Raw genomic sequence first — 18,656 nt, 5'->3', positions numbered from 1 at the left:
CCTTCCTGCTCCTTACTGGTGTTCACGGCTCTGTCTTTCAGTGCTTATCCATCGGTGTGCTGGACATTTTTGGCTTTGAGGACTTTGAGACCAACAGCTTCGAGCAGTTTTGCATCAACTATGCAAATGAGCAGCTGCAGTATTACTTCAACCATCACATCTTCAATCTGGAACAGGTGAGCGGTTTGCATTAAATCTGTCGAAAGGTTTGCCTCGAGCACTTCAAACGCATGATTCTCTGTTCCACGTTTATAATAATGAATACGAGGAAGATGACTCATCCAAACATTTCCTGGTCTCTGCAGAGGAAACCTATCATGTGGGAGTTCATACTAGTTTATAAATCAAGTTATTGTAATAATATTGAGTTATTTAGTCAAACATAACTCTGCAAACATACACTGACGCAATTCAAAATTAAAAGAACACTGCATCTTTTCTGGATGTTTTCTTTTTAAGACTAGTAGACTAAACAATTTGAGTTAAAAGAACAGCATTAACGTGGTCCAACCTTGACGGCAAATCGCCAACGAGCTGATGAAACTGTTTTGCCCTGAAACATCCAGGAGGAGTACCAAGCAGAGGGAATCACCTGGCACAACATAGACTACATAGACAATGTGGGCTGCATCCATCTCATCAGCAAGAAGCCCACTGGCTTGCTCTACCTCCTGGATGAAGAGAGCAAGTAAGAGCAGTTGTAGATGGTTCATTTTAATTTATGTTGTGTTTACTGCACAAGTTGTCAGTTTATTCAAATGCCCCCCCCCCCCCCCCCGCCCTTTTTTTTTTAATCTATGCTCCTCCCATCATCCCTTTTTCTGTGTCTGTGCTCCAGCTTTCCTCATGCCACAGATGAGACCTTATTAGCCAAATTCAAGCAGCAGCACCAGTGCAATAAATACTTTGTACCCACACCAGTCATGGAGCCCGCTTTCGTCATTCAACACTTTGCTGGGAAAGTAAAATATCACATCAAGGTAAGGAGTAAAGACCACGAACGCAATATGTGACATCACAACAGCTACTTTCATCATTCCATTTAACCTTTGTTTTAGTTTGGAGGTTTGTGGGGTCACTCCTAACTGTCTGTCACCTCACCAGGATTTCCGGGAGAAGAACACAGACCACATGCGCCCGGACATTGTAGCACTGTTACGAAGCAGCGACAGAGCATATGTGCGGCAGCTCATAGGCATGGATCCGGTGGCCATGTTTCGATGGGGCATCCTGAGAGCTACGATCAGGGGCCTGGCTGCTTTCAATGAGGCTGGTCGCGCCTGGGCAGCTAAAACTGCAGGTACATTATTAGTTTGATCCCATCCTGCTTTCAATATTATCTCATAAGTTCTGTAACATAGAAGTACTACAGAGACTGAGAATTTGAGGTTTTAGATGATTTTGAAATTTTCTCTACAGTCCTCATTCCTCCAGACTATGTTGGTGCTTGGTGTGGAAGCCTTTGTATTTGCCTTGAACACAGAAATTTAAAAAAATAGTCATGTGACTCTGATAAGGCTTTTTTTTTCCCTCCCAGAAACATATCATCAAAACGCTCCTGCTTGATAATAATGTGTCTTAACTTTTTTTTTTTTTTGTTTTTTTTTTGTGTCAGGTGTTGTCCGTCCAGTCACCAGAACTCCTTTAGGAGAGCTTCAGCGGTCCAATGCACCAATAGAAAGAATGTACAAGTAAGTAATGTCCATAATTCAGTATGAAACTCGTCTCACTTTCTAAGTGTTGTGTTTGGTTTGGTTTTCTAACTTACAGGTCTGTTTCCTCTGGAGGAAATCTGTCTGCCTCACTACCTGTGGGCGTGGCAGTGGATTGTCAGTTCTGTTTACTTTACAGTTAATAACGGTGTTACTTTTCATTGTCATAGAACATAGACTGACTATTTTAAATGGGATTAACATAATATTCCCCCTTCATGAAGCTGCCACTTTTCCTCCCTTTACACACACATTTCAGCGCAGCACGTTTCCTGTTTAATGCTTCTTGTTGAAGGTGAAAGATTTGTAGAACTTCTGGACCTCCACATTTACCCGGTGGTACTGGGTGACTTAAAGAAGGACAATTTCAGACACCTGAAATCTGCTCAGCTTTGTTACTGTGTTTTGTTTGAACTGAGTCCTAAACACAGACAGACACACATCTTTCAGCATCACCATTCAAGAACAAATCTTCCTTCACCTTATCTCAGTCACCCATATCCTCTCCACCTTTTTGGTGACCCAAGTGTGTGCGGTTCTCTCCTCTCCATTTCCCCTCCACAGACGAGCTTCTATGCTCGATTTCTACTTTGATCACTCAGAGGAGCGCCCTCTAGAGGCCTTTGAAGACATCTTTGCTAGCTATGACAGTAAGAAGTAAGTGAATTTGCTGGTCAGGGGAAAGGCATGAGAACACGAGGCCAAGCAGGAAGGAAATGTGTTTTATTTTGGATAAAAGGTTTTGGTTTGTGCCATTTTTCTGAGTTTGCTCTCATTCAAAAGCAAAATAACTGTCAGTTTCTACCATGAAGGTTAGTTATGTCACATGTTGAAATGCGTGCTCCCTTAAATACGGAGTCAACTCCTTGAGGAAACTCGGTACAGCAGTATAACAGAGCAGTGCTTTTTCTCTTCCCTTACTGTGACCACCCTTCTTTCTCTGTAGCTGCAATAATCCCCCTTCTTCCTCATTTATTATTCTTGCTATAGGACAGTGTTTGCGTTGGCCTACTCTGATTAGCCACCTGGATTACTTACATCAGCTGTGGAGCCTTGAAAGCGCTCACAAATATTCATACATGTGCCGACACCCCCGCCTAAATGAGCAAAGGCAACTGTGAGAGCTTACTCAGAATGGAACTACACCATAACAGACATTTTTGTTCTGTTGAGACCTCTGCCTCCTGATTGCAGTTCTGAAATGGGGTTTTAAGTACATAGATCCTAACTTAATTGAACTTCCAACCCAATTTTTACCAATATTTAATCGCCCAGTCCTTTCCAGATCTGCAAACAGTGAGGTATAGAGGTTGTATTCACTGTGGCTCATTTATTGCTGCCTGTTCCTTCACTGCCTGATCTCTGTTTTCGTGGTCAGTTGTGGTAAGTATTGGAAAAGTAATGCATGGACTAGCTCTGAGACATGGAAAAGTCCCTGTATACTATTAACCTCACCAGATCTAATGTCCAGTGTAACAACAACCTCTATTAAAGTTCCAGAGGACATCCAAAAACTTCACAAGTAACAACTTACAGTCACAAAACCAATAACAGCCGCAGCATGGAAACAGATGGCCAGCCACACTGAACGTCAACTCAGCTCTGCATGTTAACTACCACAGTGCCAGGCATAAGTGTGTGTGTGAACCAAACCCCTACATGCCCCGATCTCTCTCTCTGTGTCTTTTTCTGCTATTAAAAGGGATATGACAGCATGGTTGGGTGATCTGTGTCTTGTGGCTTCCTTTACATGAACATGAACAGTGGGAGTAAAGGTTTTGTGGGTTATCCTTCACAGATGAGAAAAGTGTGAAAGCTGACATTTCTCTTCAGTGTTTTTGTTTTTGGTTTTTTTTTTCCCATAACTGCGGTGGTATGTGTTTCTCTCAGGTGTCCTAACAGAGATGTTTTGTCACACTCTGCTGTACATCTTTTTCCCCTCCCTCCTTGCCCCTGCTCTTGGTTGGGTTTTTTTTTGTTTTTTGTTTTTTTGTCTTTTTGTTTTGTTTCTTTTCCCCCTTTCTTCTCCTGCTTCCCATCCTCCCCTGTTCCTTCCCTGTTTACGCTGGGTGTGCGTGTGCGCGGTGTGATCAGAGACATGCATGCAGAGATCATCAGCTCCATTAAGAACTTGCAGTTGGATGGTGAAGACCCTCGCAAACTGCTGCAATCCTGGGGTCGCCTCCGGTTCCCGCGACACGTCCTTCAGTGAGTCTGCAGATAGACCTGGCATCAACTCTTCTTCAGATCAGTCCAGTCTGCCTGGCTCAGGCAGAACATGCTCATATTAAACTTTTTTTTTTTTTTTTTCCCCCCTAACCAAAAAAGTAGACCCCACACATTTGGAGCAGCTGTGTTAGACACTTACTTGATATTTCCAGCAATGACTAGTTACAGCGGTCACATTTAAAGGCAATTTTCTAAGGAAAATTATTACAGTCTCATAAAAATATTAAACATGTTCCTACTTTGCCATTGCATATTATATTATTAGCTCTGGTATGTAGATATTATTGAGTTTTCTTGAAGGCTAAGGCTGAAATGCCATGAATACTTTTGTTTGCTGGTGCATGAACTTCAAGACTGTTGGCATGCAAGGTCTTTCAGAGCATCTTGTGAAATAATGGCCCAGCAGCCTTGCAGCATGTTAGAATTTACAGCAGAAGCAACAGAGAGAATTTGAACATAAGTTTAGATGTTTTGATACAGTGATGAAAGAGAGAGCCTTTGTGAGCCTCTGCTGGGCTAATTATTGCTTATTGTTACATCCCACCTCCTGCAGCACACATCCTCTTCTTCGCTCTGTCATCTTTCCCTTGTCACTCATCCAAGCCTTGCTTCTCCCCGATCATCTGATCCAGGTGCCAGTCTAATGTTCATCACTGACTGACTGCGCATGAAGAAGTCACCCATCCATACTAACCTGGCCTTCATGTACATCATCTGCTTCCTCATTAAGTCCTCAGGCCTTCAGCACTTTTGTCCCTCAAACTCATGTCTGTCTTCCCTTTTTTTCAGGAAAAACAAGATGATCAAACAAAGACAGCCCATCCCAAAGGTAGACCTGAATAAATACAGAAACCTCCAAGTATTAAAGAGAGATAAACACAAGACTGTTATTCTTTATGTTGAATTATGAAGATTGCAAGCAAAAGAATTTCTTTTTTTTTTCATTTAACTGCTCTGCAGAATCTGCTGGATTCTCAATCTCTAAAGGTCATCGTGAGCCTGACTTTGCACGATCGCACTACCAAGTCTCTGCTCCACCTGCACAAGAAGAAAAAACCTCCCAGCATCAGTGCCCAGTTCCAGGTACCATCAGCTGATGTTATGAACATTATACTTACAAACAATCCTTTTCCTGAAGGTTCAAGAAATCTTTTTGTTTTGTTTTCTTTAGACGTCTCTGACCAAGCTCTTAGAGACTCTGAACAGAGCAGAGCCTTTCTTCATCCGGTGTATCCGCTCCAATGCTGAGAAGGTAAACGTCATTGAAATGTGATTTGTTTTGTTATTGTAAAATCCTAACGTTTCCTTTTTGTTTAAGGGCATTGAAAGAGTAAATACTTAGTTTGACATTTCACAGATCTCTGTAATCTGTATCTTAGTGGTTTTATGAAACAGGACTCGTAACACAATTCTCATTTTGCCAGTGATGACAGTTGTGCAAATGGTGATCATGGATATTTGAATGGTAAGATTATAGCCAAAGATGCTTTATGTGCAACTGTGTGAGCAGAGGGAGATGCATCTGGATGAAGCCTTGGTGGTGCAGCAGCTGCGATACACAGGAATGCTGGAAACCGTTCGTATCAGGAGGTCAGGCTACGGAGCCAAGTACACATTCCAGGTACTGCATGTGTGCTCCTTCCTTAGGAAAATCTATGCAAAATTCACCCAAGGCACTGAGTTAATGTTTTGATGTTGATATGATGGTCTGCATCAGTGCACACATGAAAAGTGGAAATATAAATTGTAATTGCTGTATTGATTTTATTTATTTTTTTAATGTATTAATAAATATTCCATATATTCTTTCAGAAAGAATCCACTGATTTTATGTGTGTTACCTTTCTTGTCTTGTTCCTGCAGGAGTTCATGGAACAATTCAGAGTTTTGCTGCCAAAGAATGCTTCTGCCTCTAAAGAGGACATCTCAGCTCTGCTCGAGAAGAAGATGGGCCTGAACCCCACGACTTACCAGATAGGCAAAACTAAGGTGCAACCCATTAAGCTCATATAAACTCTTGCCACTGTGCATGAATCTTATGCTTTGGCTCATCTTACAAACCCCCCCCCTTTTTTTTTTTAATCTGTATATGTGATGCCATTCTGGTGCATCCTGTCTTTTCAGGTATTCTTGAAAGAGCTGGAGCGACAGCAGCTGCAGGATGTGCTGCACAAGGACGTCATGCGCAAGATCATCTTCCTTCAGCGCCGGGTCAGAGCTCACCTGCAGAGGAGAGAGTTTCTAGAAATGAGACGGGCAGCCATCTCGATCCAGGTAAGCACCAACCCATTTTCAAAATCTAAGAGATGATTAAATAATGGTCCTGATTGTTTTCCACATCCTCTCTTTTAGCGTTCATGGCGCAGGTACCGCAGAGAAAGACGACAGGCAGCCACTCTGATCCAGGCAGTGTGGAGAGGGCACAAACAGAGATCAGAGTACGCCAGGCAAAGAAGGGGTGCTACAAAAATCCAAGCCCTGGTCAGAGGACACTCAGCACGCAGAAGGTAAAAAAAAAAAAAACCACACACACACACACACTCTCATCAGGCTTCCCTGGATAGTTGGCTTTGAAAGTATGGCATCATATTGTGTGTTGTGCATTTCAGATGCCACTCCATACGTGAGGAAAAACGGAAGAAAGAGGAGGAAGAAGAAGCTCGCAGGAGGGCAGAAGAAGAAAGGAGGAGGAGGGAAGAGGAGGAAGAGGCTAGAAGAAAAGAGGCAGAAGAGGAAAGACTAAGGATGGAAGAAGCAGCAAGGAGAAGGGCAGAAGAGGCAGCCAGGAGAGCAGAAGAAGAGGAGCAAAGACTGGCAAGAGAACCTCAAACAAGAGAGGACTCAGATATAGAGCTGGTCACTGAGGAGATGCTGGACAAAAACCTCCCTGTCCAGAGGTTAGAGGAGGAAAAGGAGGAAGAAGAGACGAGACGACAGGGGGGTGAAGAGGTTAATAAAAGTTTGCATTCAGAGGAGGAACAGGGCAAAGAGGAAGAACTAGAGAATGAGGGAATGTTTATGGAAACTTCTGGTACCCAAGCTGAGGCTGGACCCCAGCTGTATAAGAAAGGGGACGAGGATTTGGAGAACCAAACACTAGAAGAGCTAGAGTCAAAATCTGATCTGCCCTCTAATGCACTTACACTCGCATCTCCAGCTGAGGGGGAGGATAAAGAGGCTAGCACTACCTCCACATCTTCAGATGCTGAACAAAAGCGAGTACAACCTTCAGCTATTAACAGAGGCCAGTCAACCAGGAGTCAGGAGAAGCGAGAGCAGAGGAGACGAAGAGGGCTGGAACACAGCCGCAGAGAGTCTGAACGAGCTGCCTCCGCTTCATCCATCACCAAGGATCCAAAATCCACACAGACGAGCAAAAACCAGGAGACGTCAAAGCTAAAAGAGCGGTCGGACAGCAAGGAGCTGGACCAGTACACCTTTGTGACCTGGAAAGGGAAGGAAGACAAGGGAGGGAAGGAGGAGGCAAAAAGTTCTCCTCCCTCTGCTGGTCCTGTTCGTCCATCTACATTAACCCTGCAGCTCACTCATTCCAATGGCCTAGGCGAGAGTGCCGGAACGGTAACTCTGCAGCGTCGGCCTGGAGCAATAAAGGAGAAGCCAGAGAAGTGGAAGGGGAGGAGCAGTAATGGAGAACTCTCTGAGAGCACCAACCCTCTTCCACCTCAAAGCAGAGGAGAAAGGACCAAAAAGCTGTATGTCTTCTGTTATAATCTCATTCTCAGATCATGTTAAAGTCTGCTGACTCTGTATATTTCACTTCCAGACAGTAGCTACTTTACATTTTCTTAATTGGTCCTCAGTTCAACTTTTCTTAAAGTGATTTGTATCACCTCAGTATTGCTCTATTTTTTTATTTTTTTTTTCCCAGGAATGAAACATCCTCATCGATTGATAGCTTGTCTCCAGGTTCTGAAGCCGCAGGTCCCATTTGCACCAAAGAGGTATTTTCAGTGTTTATTCAATTTAAAGTAATCTTTATAGACAAACGTTTGGTGCTTTGTTAAAATCTGTACTGCCGATATTGTTTAAGATATGCTGTGTATACCTCGTAAATGATGATCTCTGCTCAACAGCTTTCCCCAGCTGAACGTTCTGGTGATATCTCAAAGGGAGGCTCCATGAGAAAGAGACAGCCGGAGCCTTCTGGTTACCAAGATTCACCCCACTTCATCCCATCCACACCAGAGAGGTACCGCACAGTTAGACTGGCGTGCAAACACGTGCTCTAGTTGCCTTTTGAGTGTATTTTTGAGGAAGTATTTTATTACTTACAAAGAAAAGAAAAGAAACAGCTGAGGTAAATGAGAACACAGTATGATGTCTCCAGTCATGAGTGTGTGTGTATATAACATGAGTAAAATGTACATTTTGTAGTGTAAATGCACTGCAAGCAAAGACAAGCTTTCACAGTGAATCATTTTCACTTTCATCCTAGCCTTTTTTTTTTTTTTATATCTGCTTGCATCAGATTTATGGAAAAACTATTGGCCTACTGTGCTCAGCTCCTAATGTGATGTGGCATCTTCAGAGCCAGAAAACTAAATTTACTTTGAGTGGATTTATATGCCAGAAATCACTTGGGACATGAAGTGGATTTTCTTTCTTGTTGTACTGTTTGTTGCATTGAGCGTGTTGACAGAGTGTGAATATATGGACTGGATACTGTAGTTATTACAGTTTTTATACTTTGATTACAAACACCAAACAGGTCAGAAAGATCGAGGAGGCGTTGTAAACCTGAAAGTTTGAAAAACTTTTCTCTGCATCCATTATAAAGAGTCAAGGCTCTTCGAAGTGTGTGATTATTCTTAAGAGCTTTGTGTGTCTCTGTGTCTCGTAGGCCTAGCGGTTTCTTCAGCAAAATTTTGAAAAAGCGCAAAGAGGCCCAGACTCCAGACAATGGAGAGCTGACCTTTGCTCAAACCCTCAATGAGAAGCAAACCACATCGGAAGGTAAACTGTACAAAAAGATCCTCTGGCCTTAACCACTCATGCTATTTGCTTTGTGAGAAAAGCTGTGCGGGATCACAGTGATGAGAGAAAAGCTCTGCTCTGTACATGCTGTACATTCTGCATTTAGATGATTGTGTCATGACAACGTTCACTCTTCCAGCACCATCATCCGGACACCCACCTCGGTCTCATTCCCAGTCCAGTGACCGTGCTGGTAAACCTTTAGGCAAAAATCCCAGCATTAAAATCAGTCGTGCCACGCGGGTCTCTGAACAGTGGAACGCCTCGCTGGATCGAGAAATCACTAACGCCAATGAGCTGCGGCACCTTGATGAGTTTTTGGGCAACCAGGTGAGCGAAAGGCGACAAAATGTAGACTTGGTGTAAATCAGATTTCTTACAACAAAGGGATGTTTCTGAAAGGGTTTTATTCCTCTGTAGGTGAATGATTTCCGCTCCAGGGGCAAGACACTGTCAGAGACAGAAAACATCTTTGTCACAGCCACCATGCAGTTCAGAGAGAATATCAAAGCCATGTATTCTCTCCCAGTAAGTCTCTATACCGGCATCAAAGCAGACTGATCAAAGTTCATCCTCACCATCCTCTTGTCTTCCTCATTTTCTCTCCTGTCCCCTAACAGAAACCCACCATTGGCTACAAAGGTCTAATGTCAGGCTACCAGAACAAAGTGATGCACCTGGCAGGGAGCAAAAAGGAAGAAGTCCAACTAGTGGTGAATCTGTTCCAGTCAGTGCTGGATGGCTTCATCAGAGGAGAGATGAAGAAGGAGGAGGCTGATCCTATGAAGGTAAAACACTTGAATCGTTCAGTCTAGTTGCTCCAAATATGAAAAACAGTATCTTTACACTGGTTTTCTGTCTATATTTCAGCCTGCCAAAGCTAGAAAGAAGAGGAGGAAAAAAGACAAAAATGTAAGTATACAGCTTCTGAAATTCTTTGTTTTGGGGGGGTTTTTGGCCACAGTGATTTTTGTTTTTAATTAAGTGGCTGTCTTCTTAGGTGGACAGTCCTCTGGATCACATTTTCAGCAACTATCAGGTCAACATTATGCAGTCATGTGACCAGTGTAGTTCTTACATCTGGGGCATGGAGAAAGCCTACATGTGCAGCAGTGAGTTCTCACCCAGACCAATGTTGTCAACACAACATGCAGTAAAAGATTGAGGTTCCTGCATTAACCGTCAGTTTTTCCATTTGTCTCTTTTTTTAATCTTGTCTTACAGACTGTAAAATGGTGTGCCACAAGAAGTGCATCTGCAAAATAACCACTGACTGCTCCACCTACTGTGCCAAAAAGGTGGGTTTTCATCATAGTCTGTAAGTAAAAGATGGCTGTAGCCACTGGTGTGTGGAAAACCAACATTTGCCCACGTCGGGGGCAAATGTTGATCCGATATGGCAGCAGTAGGTAGCTCTGACTGCACTGCACACTGATATACAGCACATTAGTGCCAAGGTTAGCACTGTCACCTCAAAGAAAGCAGGTGCCATGGTCTACCTAGTGTTTATTGAATTAATAAATCAAGTAAGTAGTTCAGGGCCCCACTATACCCGCTGCATTTGTTGCTTTGCATGCTGTCAGTCATGTCAACACAAAACCACAACCATTTATGCTCGCCATTACCGCACAGGTAGCTGCTGCGGTATTCTCCTGAATGATAGGTGTGGCCATTCAGACAAAACCTCAGCACTGATATAGGAGGAGGAGTCAAAACCGTAAGCAACAAAATTGCCGAGTTTCTTTTTTTTTTTTTTTTTTTTTTTTTTTTTCCTCAGAGTTTTTTCTACAAAGTCTGTAAAGTCTGTGAGTTTCTGAGCTACTCTACTGATATATGATTAAAACTGCGCTAAAAATCGACTAGATACTCGTGTCTTCAGCCCAGCTGCAGCAGTAGCGGTATAACCGGCCAGGTTACAAAAGTAAAGAGGTGCGTTACCAGCAGAAACGTCGGCTTGCGACAGCAGATGTGACGTCAACTTAGACGCTCGCTCACATTCACCAGGCACCAAACGGCGGGTATAAAAAAGGCCCTAATTTTCTTCTCCAGCAGCGTTTGTAAGCATCAGCATTGCCCTCTACTGGTCATTGGAGAGAATACATGCTTAAGGCACTTCACCATTAACGTTATCTTTAGTATACAGTCTGTGTTTAGCATTTTCTAAAATATAGACCTGGATTGGTGATGTGTTTATAAAGCACTGTGTAAAAGATTGACTTTGTGCAACACAGAGAAAGTTTTGTTTTAATCTAGCCATTGTGACAAAATATTTTCTAATCAACAAGGGTTTTCTTTCACTGTTTGTAAAAAGCTCTTAAGTTCACACTTATACCATGACAGTAGTGGATACCTATTTATCTGAGGTCATGGACAAACTTATAGTATTTTTAAAAATAATGGAATTAGCCCTTCAGGAGGCAGATCCCTCCATATGTTCAAGTATAATATTTGGGAACCTATTTATATATAATAATGTAGTAAACATATTTGTAGTCAACAATGTGTGGTTTGGATCCTGTGGATAGATTGCTGAGTTCTGACTGCTGCTCTCTGGTGAATCCACAGAATGACGACGAGTTCACGGGGCAGCACTTCGGGGTGCGCGTGTGTCACCTGGTCAGTGATAAGAATCCAGTACCGATGGTGCTGGAGATGATGCTGGAGCACGTGGAGATGCACGGCCTGTACACGGAGGGCATCTATCGCAAATCAGGCTCTGCCAACAGAATTAAAGAGCTTCACCAGAGACTAGATACAGGTCAGACCTGGTTTATGTGGCGTTAACATGTAACTTAGTTTCTTCTCTCTGTAACTGATCAAAATTATGACATTGAGCTTATGATACATTATTTTATTTTTTGTTTAGACCCCCACTTGGCCTGCCTTGAAGACTATCCCATCCACACAGTGACAGGTTTGGTGAAGCAGTGGTTGAGAGAGCTGCCAGATCCGCTCATGACCTTTACACATTACACCGACTTTCTGCATGCAGTGGGTGAGGAAGACATTTCCCACTGGAGGGAATTTTGTGCTTGTTTTTCTTTTTAGTTTTGTTTTTTTCTTTATTTTCTTTATATTTGCGGTTTTAGAGCACAAGCTTAAATTTTCCATTTATGGTGAAAATTGTTTATTGGTCTTGATTAAAGATGAAATGGTGGTATTTTCCACAATATTGTGGACTACAAGTGTTCAAAGGACAGTGTGAGAACTGATTTATTTTTGCTTTTTCTGCATGTTAGACCTCCCAGAGAAGCAGGAGCAGCTTCATGCCATCTATAAAGTGCTGGAGGAGCTCCCTATAGCAAACTACAACACATTGGAGAGACTGGTCTTCCACCTCGTCAGGTAGGGATCCTTGATTATTTGATTCCTCTCATAAAATCTATTCACTTCTAGTATTGCAAACATTAGATGGCTTGGCTCCTTATCTCTTCTTCTTCTTTTTTTTTACATATACATTCAGTTAAACAACAATATGATCTTTTTATATTACATTTCTGATGCTCCTGCAGGGTGTGCAAAGAAGAGGCTCACAACCGCATGTCTCCTAACTCATTGGCCATTGTGTTTGCACCATGTATTCTGCGCTGCCCAGACAGCGAAGACCCGTTGCTCAGCATGAAAGATGTTGCCAAGACAACTGTGTAAGACCCACCATGAAATCTCATAAATACAATATGAGAATTTCATATTGTATTCATATTGTATTGTATTGTATTCATATCTCAAAAATGATAGAGGACATTGACCATATTTCATATTTAATTATTTAAATTCAGTTTTATTTATATAGCACAGATTCACAACAGTTGCCTCAAGGCACTTTATATTGTAAGGTAAAGACCTACAATATTAGAAAGAAACCCCAACAGTCATGCAACCCCCTACAAGTAAGCACTTGGCGACAGTGGGAAGGAAAAACTCCCTTTTAACAGGAAGAAAACTCCCAGCAGAGCCAGGCTCAGGGAGGGGCAGCCATCTGCTGCAGTGGGGATGAGTGGAAAAAGAAGAGAGCAGACAGGACAAAAGGCACCAATGGGGAGGAAAAGTGTAACTTGACTAGTTGTGGGAGGCTCATAACACAGAGGCTGTAGTTCTGGTATATTTTTGTTTCTATCAAATAGATAACACATACTAATAGCACGTGTGCCCATGCTGGTTATGGTCCTTATCCCTCTCTTCTTTGCAGGTGTGTGGAGATGCTCATCAACGAGCAGATCCGACGCTACAATGAGAAGATGGAGGAGATCGAGCAGCTGGAGTATGCCGAAGCTCTAGCCGTTAACCAGCTGAAACTCAAGAGGAAGAACACGGTGAGGAACAGAGCGAAGCTTCTCTCTGGGTCACTCGTTTGTCCATTTAGCGTGGCCTTGATACCAAATTACATCAGCATTAAAAAGTTGGATGGAGGTCAAATAATGACTGCTTATGCTGTAATAAACATGATGAGTCAGTAAGACTGTCCTACACGACCCCAGTGTCCGAGTCTGATATTCTTAGCTTACGTGGGTAACATGTCCAATGTTCCTTGTCTCTCTTTAGCACTACTGGCATTTACCGCTCAGGTTAACAGCTCCTTACAAAGGAGTGGTGGTATGTATCATCGTTTTCTCCTGGTAGAGTCGAGCTTGTAGTTGTAGTTTGTTGTAGGTTTGCCATGTCAAAGTGCCTGTGCATGGCATGTTAGATGTGGGTAAAACTTTGGCTGTTATGTGCGTGTTTGGGGTTTTTTTGTTTTTTTGAGACCCCCCCCCTTCCCGGTTGTCTCTCCCTAATCTCTCCTTACTGTTTATTCTTCCATACTAACTGGGAGTAGACTGCATGTTTCTGATAGCTGGTTTATGCCCTGCTTGTGATGTGAGAAGACAACGTGGTTCTAGGTTTGTCTCATAATCCCACTGTTTGAAAGACTATTAACTAACAACAGTGTGACTTACAAAGCTTGATGGTAATGCAGTTTTCTTTGCAGCAGTCTGTTTCACTCACATGAATTGATTCAACCTTTAATGGGAAGAAGACCACAAAGTTCTGAAAGTCATGCTATTTACAGAGTAGTCGGGCCTTTTTTGTATTACAGTGATGTCTAACTTGAAGCACATCACCTTTGCAGCACAAATACTTTAGGGGAAAGAGTAAAAATGTACAATATTTGAATTTACTTCGTTGCTGTAAGAATTCATATGCAGGTGCATGAAAATCTCACCATCCACCCTGCCTTTCTCTTGACCTCACTAACACCTTTTGGTTCAGTTTCAGATTTGGGTTAAATTCATACGTATTGCGTCCATTTTTCTTTTATTGTTAAAAACTCCATCATAATCACCTGACGGGCATTTCCAGATTGAGTGAATGTGTGATCCTCTGTCTTATGTAGATGCATGAGAAGGTCAGTACTGATTTGAGTGTGGTCCCTGAGAACGAGCCTCTGGACTCGGACACAGAGGCTGAGAAGAACCTGGTGGAACGGATCAAATCCATCAAACAGGAGAAGTAAGCTTGAGCTCTTATCGTTGCTTTATTCGCCATTATGTAATGTCCTTATTCTCCTAAAATATCTGCTTTTTCTCTTCATCTGTCCCTTTTCAGAGAAGATCTGGCCTGTCGACTGCCAGAGATGGAGCAGCTTGGTTCAGACCAGGAGAATTTGGACTCCGAAGCCTCGCTAAGCTCTGAGAGCCTCTTGGACGAGCAGCAGCGCTCTTCTGCCCACAGCTCAGACCCTGAAGGTCAGTAGTAAGGTACAGTCTGGACTTTCCTACCTATTTCTTTCAGTCATCTGTGGGTTTCTGACCAGACCACGGGGCCACTGGGTCGGGCCCTTCCTGTCTTTTGTGGCACAGGTCTGGACCAGTGATGGTGAAGTGAGTGGTGACGTCTGCTCTGTAGCAAAGCAGGTTGGAAGAACAGCAACCGTGTTTTTGTGTGTTTGTGTGCATGTCGATGCATGTGTATGAATTAATGCATGCTCAAATTTCATCCAAAGTTGATTCACTGAACATTTGGCACCACATCAAATCAGATGTTTGTAATTGTAACTCACTAGATGTATTTTTTTTTTTTCTTAGATGATAACATGGTTGCATGATCTTCCATTTGCCTTTACTCTTGCAGCACTGCTGTGTCTTTTGATTAAAATATGTTTACCTCCCTCATTTGTCCTCTATCCTCCTCTGTTCCAGGACGAGGTGGCCATCAGCTAAGAACCAAACCACTTTGTGCTACCAGACCTTCAGATCTAGCCCAGCGGCCTAAAGTCCCTGGTGGATGCATCTCTCTGCCAAACCTCACTCCTGCTAGCTCCACCTCTTCTCTGTCCAGCTGCACTTCTTCAACCTCTGAATCCTCCAGCGCCTCCTTCAGGCATCTGTTTCAACGCCGCAACCCTATCATCCCAAACACAATTAAACTCCCCCTGGGAGTCCGCCCCCAGTCAGCAGCCTTGAGTCCAGCTCAGATTTGTAATCCTCCAGGAAATCAAGGACCTGCCTACTCGGTCAAGAGACGAGAGCACCCCGGCCGCCGCAAAGACAGCACCCAGTCCCTTTACCTCGACGGCTCAGAGCGCGACTTGTTGTTGCAATTTTCTTCCTGTTCTTTTTCAGCCGCTTCTTCCTCTTCTTCCATTTCCACGGTTGCACCCTCTCCTCAGCTCCAGCACCTCAAGACAGAAGTCGCAAATGCCCAGAGACGATTTTCTGACCCAGACATCCCATACATGGACGATGATGTCTGAGCAGGGAGGAACAGAAACGACTGGAGTAGTGAAGAGGATTAAGGGCAGCAATCTGCAAACAGAGAGCGCTCGCAGAGGATGGAACTTTATTTGTGTATGAACGGAAACGAGAGGACGTGATGAAGCGTGCAGCTCCTGCAGTGACGAACTCAAGTCACAAAATGCAGCTTCTGCTATCTGAGGCAAGGCAATGCAAACGTGTCGTCAACCTATGACAGCAAAAATGACTGGACCAGATGTTGCCAAGCACCTTTTCGGTCTTTTTAATATATTGTCCATACTGTCAGTGAAGTCAGTTGGACCAGAGGCTGTTTTTTCCCCTGTAGCCTCATGATGATTTTTCTTTTTTTTTTTTTTTTAAATTGTGCTAATTCAAAAAATATTGCAGATTTCAGTCGCACTTTTCATTTCTTAGTTCTCCCAGTGAGCAAAATATGCTCTCTGAAATGTTAGGTAGTGCCTTGATATTGTACATTGACTTGATAAAGAAGCTCATTCTCATGTCATGATGATGGAACAGTGCTCGTAGAGGGAGGGAGGGAGGGTTGTGTTTATTGTTCAAAACAAGGACCTAAACCTGCACATTGTGACTATTGCACACACAAAAAAAAAACCAACCTCTGTTTGCCTTCATCTTTTACCTGCCGCACAACACTCCGGATAGGAAGTCATTGCATTCACATAGCAAAGGGAATGGGAGCAGCACACGCCACTTTCTCCGCTGAAACGACAAAAAAACACAAACCCAACCATGATCCAACAGCCATGCCGCAATGTACCCCTGAACTTCCCCTCCTCTAAAATCACTCAGCCCCACGATGAGAAACATCTCCTGAAGCTCAGCTTCGTATGAAACCTAATACTAATGTTCCTCTGACTGATGTTCTGATGTTCGCTAGTTCGTTTGGATTATGAGGAAGATGTTCTGATGTGTAATAGAGCGTGTATGGTGTCTGCGACTGAACGAGCTGTAATGGTTGCTAGTATTAACATGAAAATACAGTACATGATGCTTGTAACATCCCCTGCTGTGTGTTTCTATCACGTACGATTAGAACTTTTTACACTGGAAACAGAAGATGGCAGTAATCACAAGTTATTAAAACTTCAGGAAATTTATGAACTCTCCAGAAATTAGTCTGCTCCAAAACAAGGTTAACAGATTGACTTTAGCCTATGCAGATAAAATCTAGTAACATGAAGCTAGAAAAACTGTACAGAAATTCAAAATTCATTGACCATACACTTACAGCCACGTTATTACCATGTTGGACCCCCTTTTGTGTTCAGAACTGCCTTAATTCTTCATGGCACAGATGCAGATCCATATTGACATGATAGCATTACACAGTTGCTGCATCATACGTGACGCAAATCTCCCGTTCCACCACATCCCAAAGGTGCTCTGTCGGACTGAGATCTGGTGGCTGTGGCTCAGGATGTAGAGCAGGTCATCTCTACATCTAATCAGAAGGTTGGTGGTACGATCCCTGGCTGCTCCAGTCTACATGCCACAGTATCCTTGGGCAAGATACTGAACCCATTGTGTTCATCAAAGTGTGATTGTGTGTTATAGAAAGCACTTGCATGTAGAAAGTGTTTGTGAATGGTTGAATGAGACATGCTTTTTAAAGCATGTTGAGTACTCCTGTAGAGAAGAAATGTGCTGTATAAGAAGCGGTCCATTTACCATGACAAATTCTGACCCTACCATCTAAATGCTGCAGCAGAAATCGAGACTTTTTTCAAATCTTCTATTGTCCACTTTTGGTGATCCTGTGTGAATTGTAGCCTCAATTTCCTGTTTTTAGCTGACAGGAGTGGGGCCCAGTGTGGTCTTCTGCTGTTGTAGCCGATCTACTTCAAGGTTCAACGTGTCTTCTGCACACCTTGGTTGTAACTAACAGTTATTGGAGTCACTGTTACCTTCCTATTAACTTGAAGCAGTCTGGCCATTCTCCTCTGATCTCTGGCATCAACATTCGGACCATTCTCTGTAAACTCTATAGAGATGGTTATGTGGGGAAATCCCAGCAGATTGCAGTCCCTGAAATACTTAAACCAGCTCATCTTGGAACAACAATCATGCCGTGGCCGAAATCCCTTAAATCACCTTTCTTCTGCATTCTGAGGCATTGCCATGTGATAGCTGATTAGATATTTGCACCACCAGCATTTGAACTGATATGCCTAATAAAGTTGCTTTTAGACAGATAACAGAGTAGATGGGATGAAGCTGCTCAGAGTGCATTCCTAAGCAATAATTAAAACAGTCAGTTGCACTTAATCCTCAGATTTTAACAGGTTATAACTGCTGCTTCTGTGACACATTGAGCTCTTCCGATGTAAACTGCAACTGTTTAATTTCTGCACAGTCCTCACTTTACCTTTTTAATTTTGTGGGTGTTTTGTGTGCAGGGGAGTAAATGCACCTTTTGGCACCTTTAGCACACAAGAGCTCCACAGTTCAGGAGCTGCTGCCATAATGCAAGATCAGTTTTTGTTGTGATATGAGTCATTTGCTTAAACTTTATGAAGCTCCACCAGAGCCACAGAGGAAATGACACCAGTGTGAGTTTTAACACTGTCATGCAAGTATCCCTTCAAGCGGTTAAATTTATTTTTACTGTTCTTACACCCTGACTTGCGGTCTACATTTTCCTTCCTGGTTGTGGATGATTTCTCACCCTTGCACATCATCCACTCTTAAGCAAATTAAAGGTTATGTAGTTTCAGTTGCCTCCATCCACAGATGCCTCACATTAGGAAAAATGTCCACATAGGTCAAGTGTTACCTTCTTAAATGCAGCTCCAACTTCAGGTGGTGCAGAAGTGTTTGCGCTGCAGATAAGAAACTTGGTGAAAAGAATAGAACTGTCTTCAATCAGTGGTCCACATTGCTAAACCATGATTTTCAAAGAAGATGAAGCCTATGGAAAAGGTAGAAACACTGAGTGCCTTGACTCATCTTTGCTGCGCCACTAAAT

The 18,656-nt window shown here is 43.0% G+C and overlaps 1 protein-coding gene across 6 annotated transcripts in view; it reads left to right on the top strand.

Moving 5' to 3' along the window:
* myo9b (myosin IXB) overlaps nucleotides 1-16,688 on the top strand; it is a 60,072-nt gene extending 43,384 nt beyond the window's left edge. The window contains exons 12-45 of one of the 6 annotated variants that reach the window (XM_030726967.1): nucleotides 42-176; nucleotides 567-688; nucleotides 839-980; nucleotides 1,105-1,300; nucleotides 1,616-1,691; nucleotides 2,277-2,369; nucleotides 3,807-3,920; nucleotides 4,731-4,770; nucleotides 4,902-5,024; nucleotides 5,113-5,193; nucleotides 5,452-5,562; nucleotides 5,805-5,930; nucleotides 6,066-6,215; nucleotides 6,294-6,448; nucleotides 6,551-7,654; nucleotides 7,831-7,903; nucleotides 8,036-8,151; nucleotides 8,803-8,915; nucleotides 9,076-9,266; nucleotides 9,357-9,464; nucleotides 9,557-9,724; nucleotides 9,807-9,848; nucleotides 9,937-10,048; nucleotides 10,161-10,234; nucleotides 11,502-11,694; nucleotides 11,803-11,931; nucleotides 12,176-12,281; nucleotides 12,449-12,580; nucleotides 13,126-13,249; nucleotides 13,479-13,529; nucleotides 14,311-14,426; nucleotides 14,523-14,662; nucleotides 14,777-14,830; nucleotides 15,116-15,253. In XM_030726967.1, the coding sequence (XP_030582827.1) occupies nucleotides 42-176; nucleotides 567-688; nucleotides 839-980; nucleotides 1,105-1,300; nucleotides 1,616-1,691; nucleotides 2,277-2,369; nucleotides 3,807-3,920; nucleotides 4,731-4,770; nucleotides 4,902-5,024; nucleotides 5,113-5,193; nucleotides 5,452-5,562; nucleotides 5,805-5,930; nucleotides 6,066-6,215; nucleotides 6,294-6,448; nucleotides 6,551-7,654; nucleotides 7,831-7,903; nucleotides 8,036-8,151; nucleotides 8,803-8,915; nucleotides 9,076-9,266; nucleotides 9,357-9,464; nucleotides 9,557-9,724; nucleotides 9,807-9,848; nucleotides 9,937-10,048; nucleotides 10,161-10,234; nucleotides 11,502-11,694; nucleotides 11,803-11,931; nucleotides 12,176-12,281; nucleotides 12,449-12,580; nucleotides 13,126-13,249; nucleotides 13,479-13,529; nucleotides 14,311-14,426; nucleotides 14,523-14,662; nucleotides 14,777-14,790 (4,770 nt within the window). In that variant the 3' untranslated portion in view covers nucleotides 14,791-14,830; nucleotides 15,116-15,253. Of the gene's footprint in view, nucleotides 1-41; nucleotides 177-566; nucleotides 689-838; nucleotides 981-1,104; nucleotides 1,301-1,615; nucleotides 1,692-2,276; nucleotides 2,370-3,806; nucleotides 3,921-4,730; nucleotides 4,771-4,901; nucleotides 5,025-5,112; nucleotides 5,194-5,451; nucleotides 5,563-5,804; nucleotides 5,931-6,065; nucleotides 6,216-6,293; nucleotides 6,449-6,550; nucleotides 7,655-7,830; nucleotides 7,904-8,035; nucleotides 8,152-8,802; nucleotides 8,916-9,075; nucleotides 9,267-9,356; nucleotides 9,465-9,556; nucleotides 9,725-9,806; nucleotides 9,849-9,936; nucleotides 10,049-10,160; nucleotides 10,235-11,501; nucleotides 11,695-11,802; nucleotides 11,932-12,175; nucleotides 12,282-12,448; nucleotides 12,581-13,125; nucleotides 13,250-13,478; nucleotides 13,530-14,310; nucleotides 14,427-14,522; nucleotides 14,675-14,776; nucleotides 14,831-15,115 lie in introns of all 6 variants that reach the window. The other 5 variants (XM_030726962.1, XM_030726968.1, XM_030726965.1 and 2 more) reach the window with 5 other exon arrangements.
* The last annotated feature ends 1,968 nt before the right edge of the window (nucleotides 16,689-18,656 follow it).

This window comes from Archocentrus centrarchus, chromosome 4 (assembly GCF_007364275.1).
Source record: "Archocentrus centrarchus isolate MPI-CPG fArcCen1 chromosome 4, fArcCen1, whole genome shotgun sequence".
In the NCBI taxonomy this organism is placed as follows: Eukaryota; Metazoa; Chordata; class Actinopteri; order Cichliformes; family Cichlidae; genus Archocentrus; species Archocentrus centrarchus.
The sequence above is the reverse complement of the archived record's forward strand: the minus strand, read 5'-3'. Positions and strand labels throughout refer to the sequence as shown.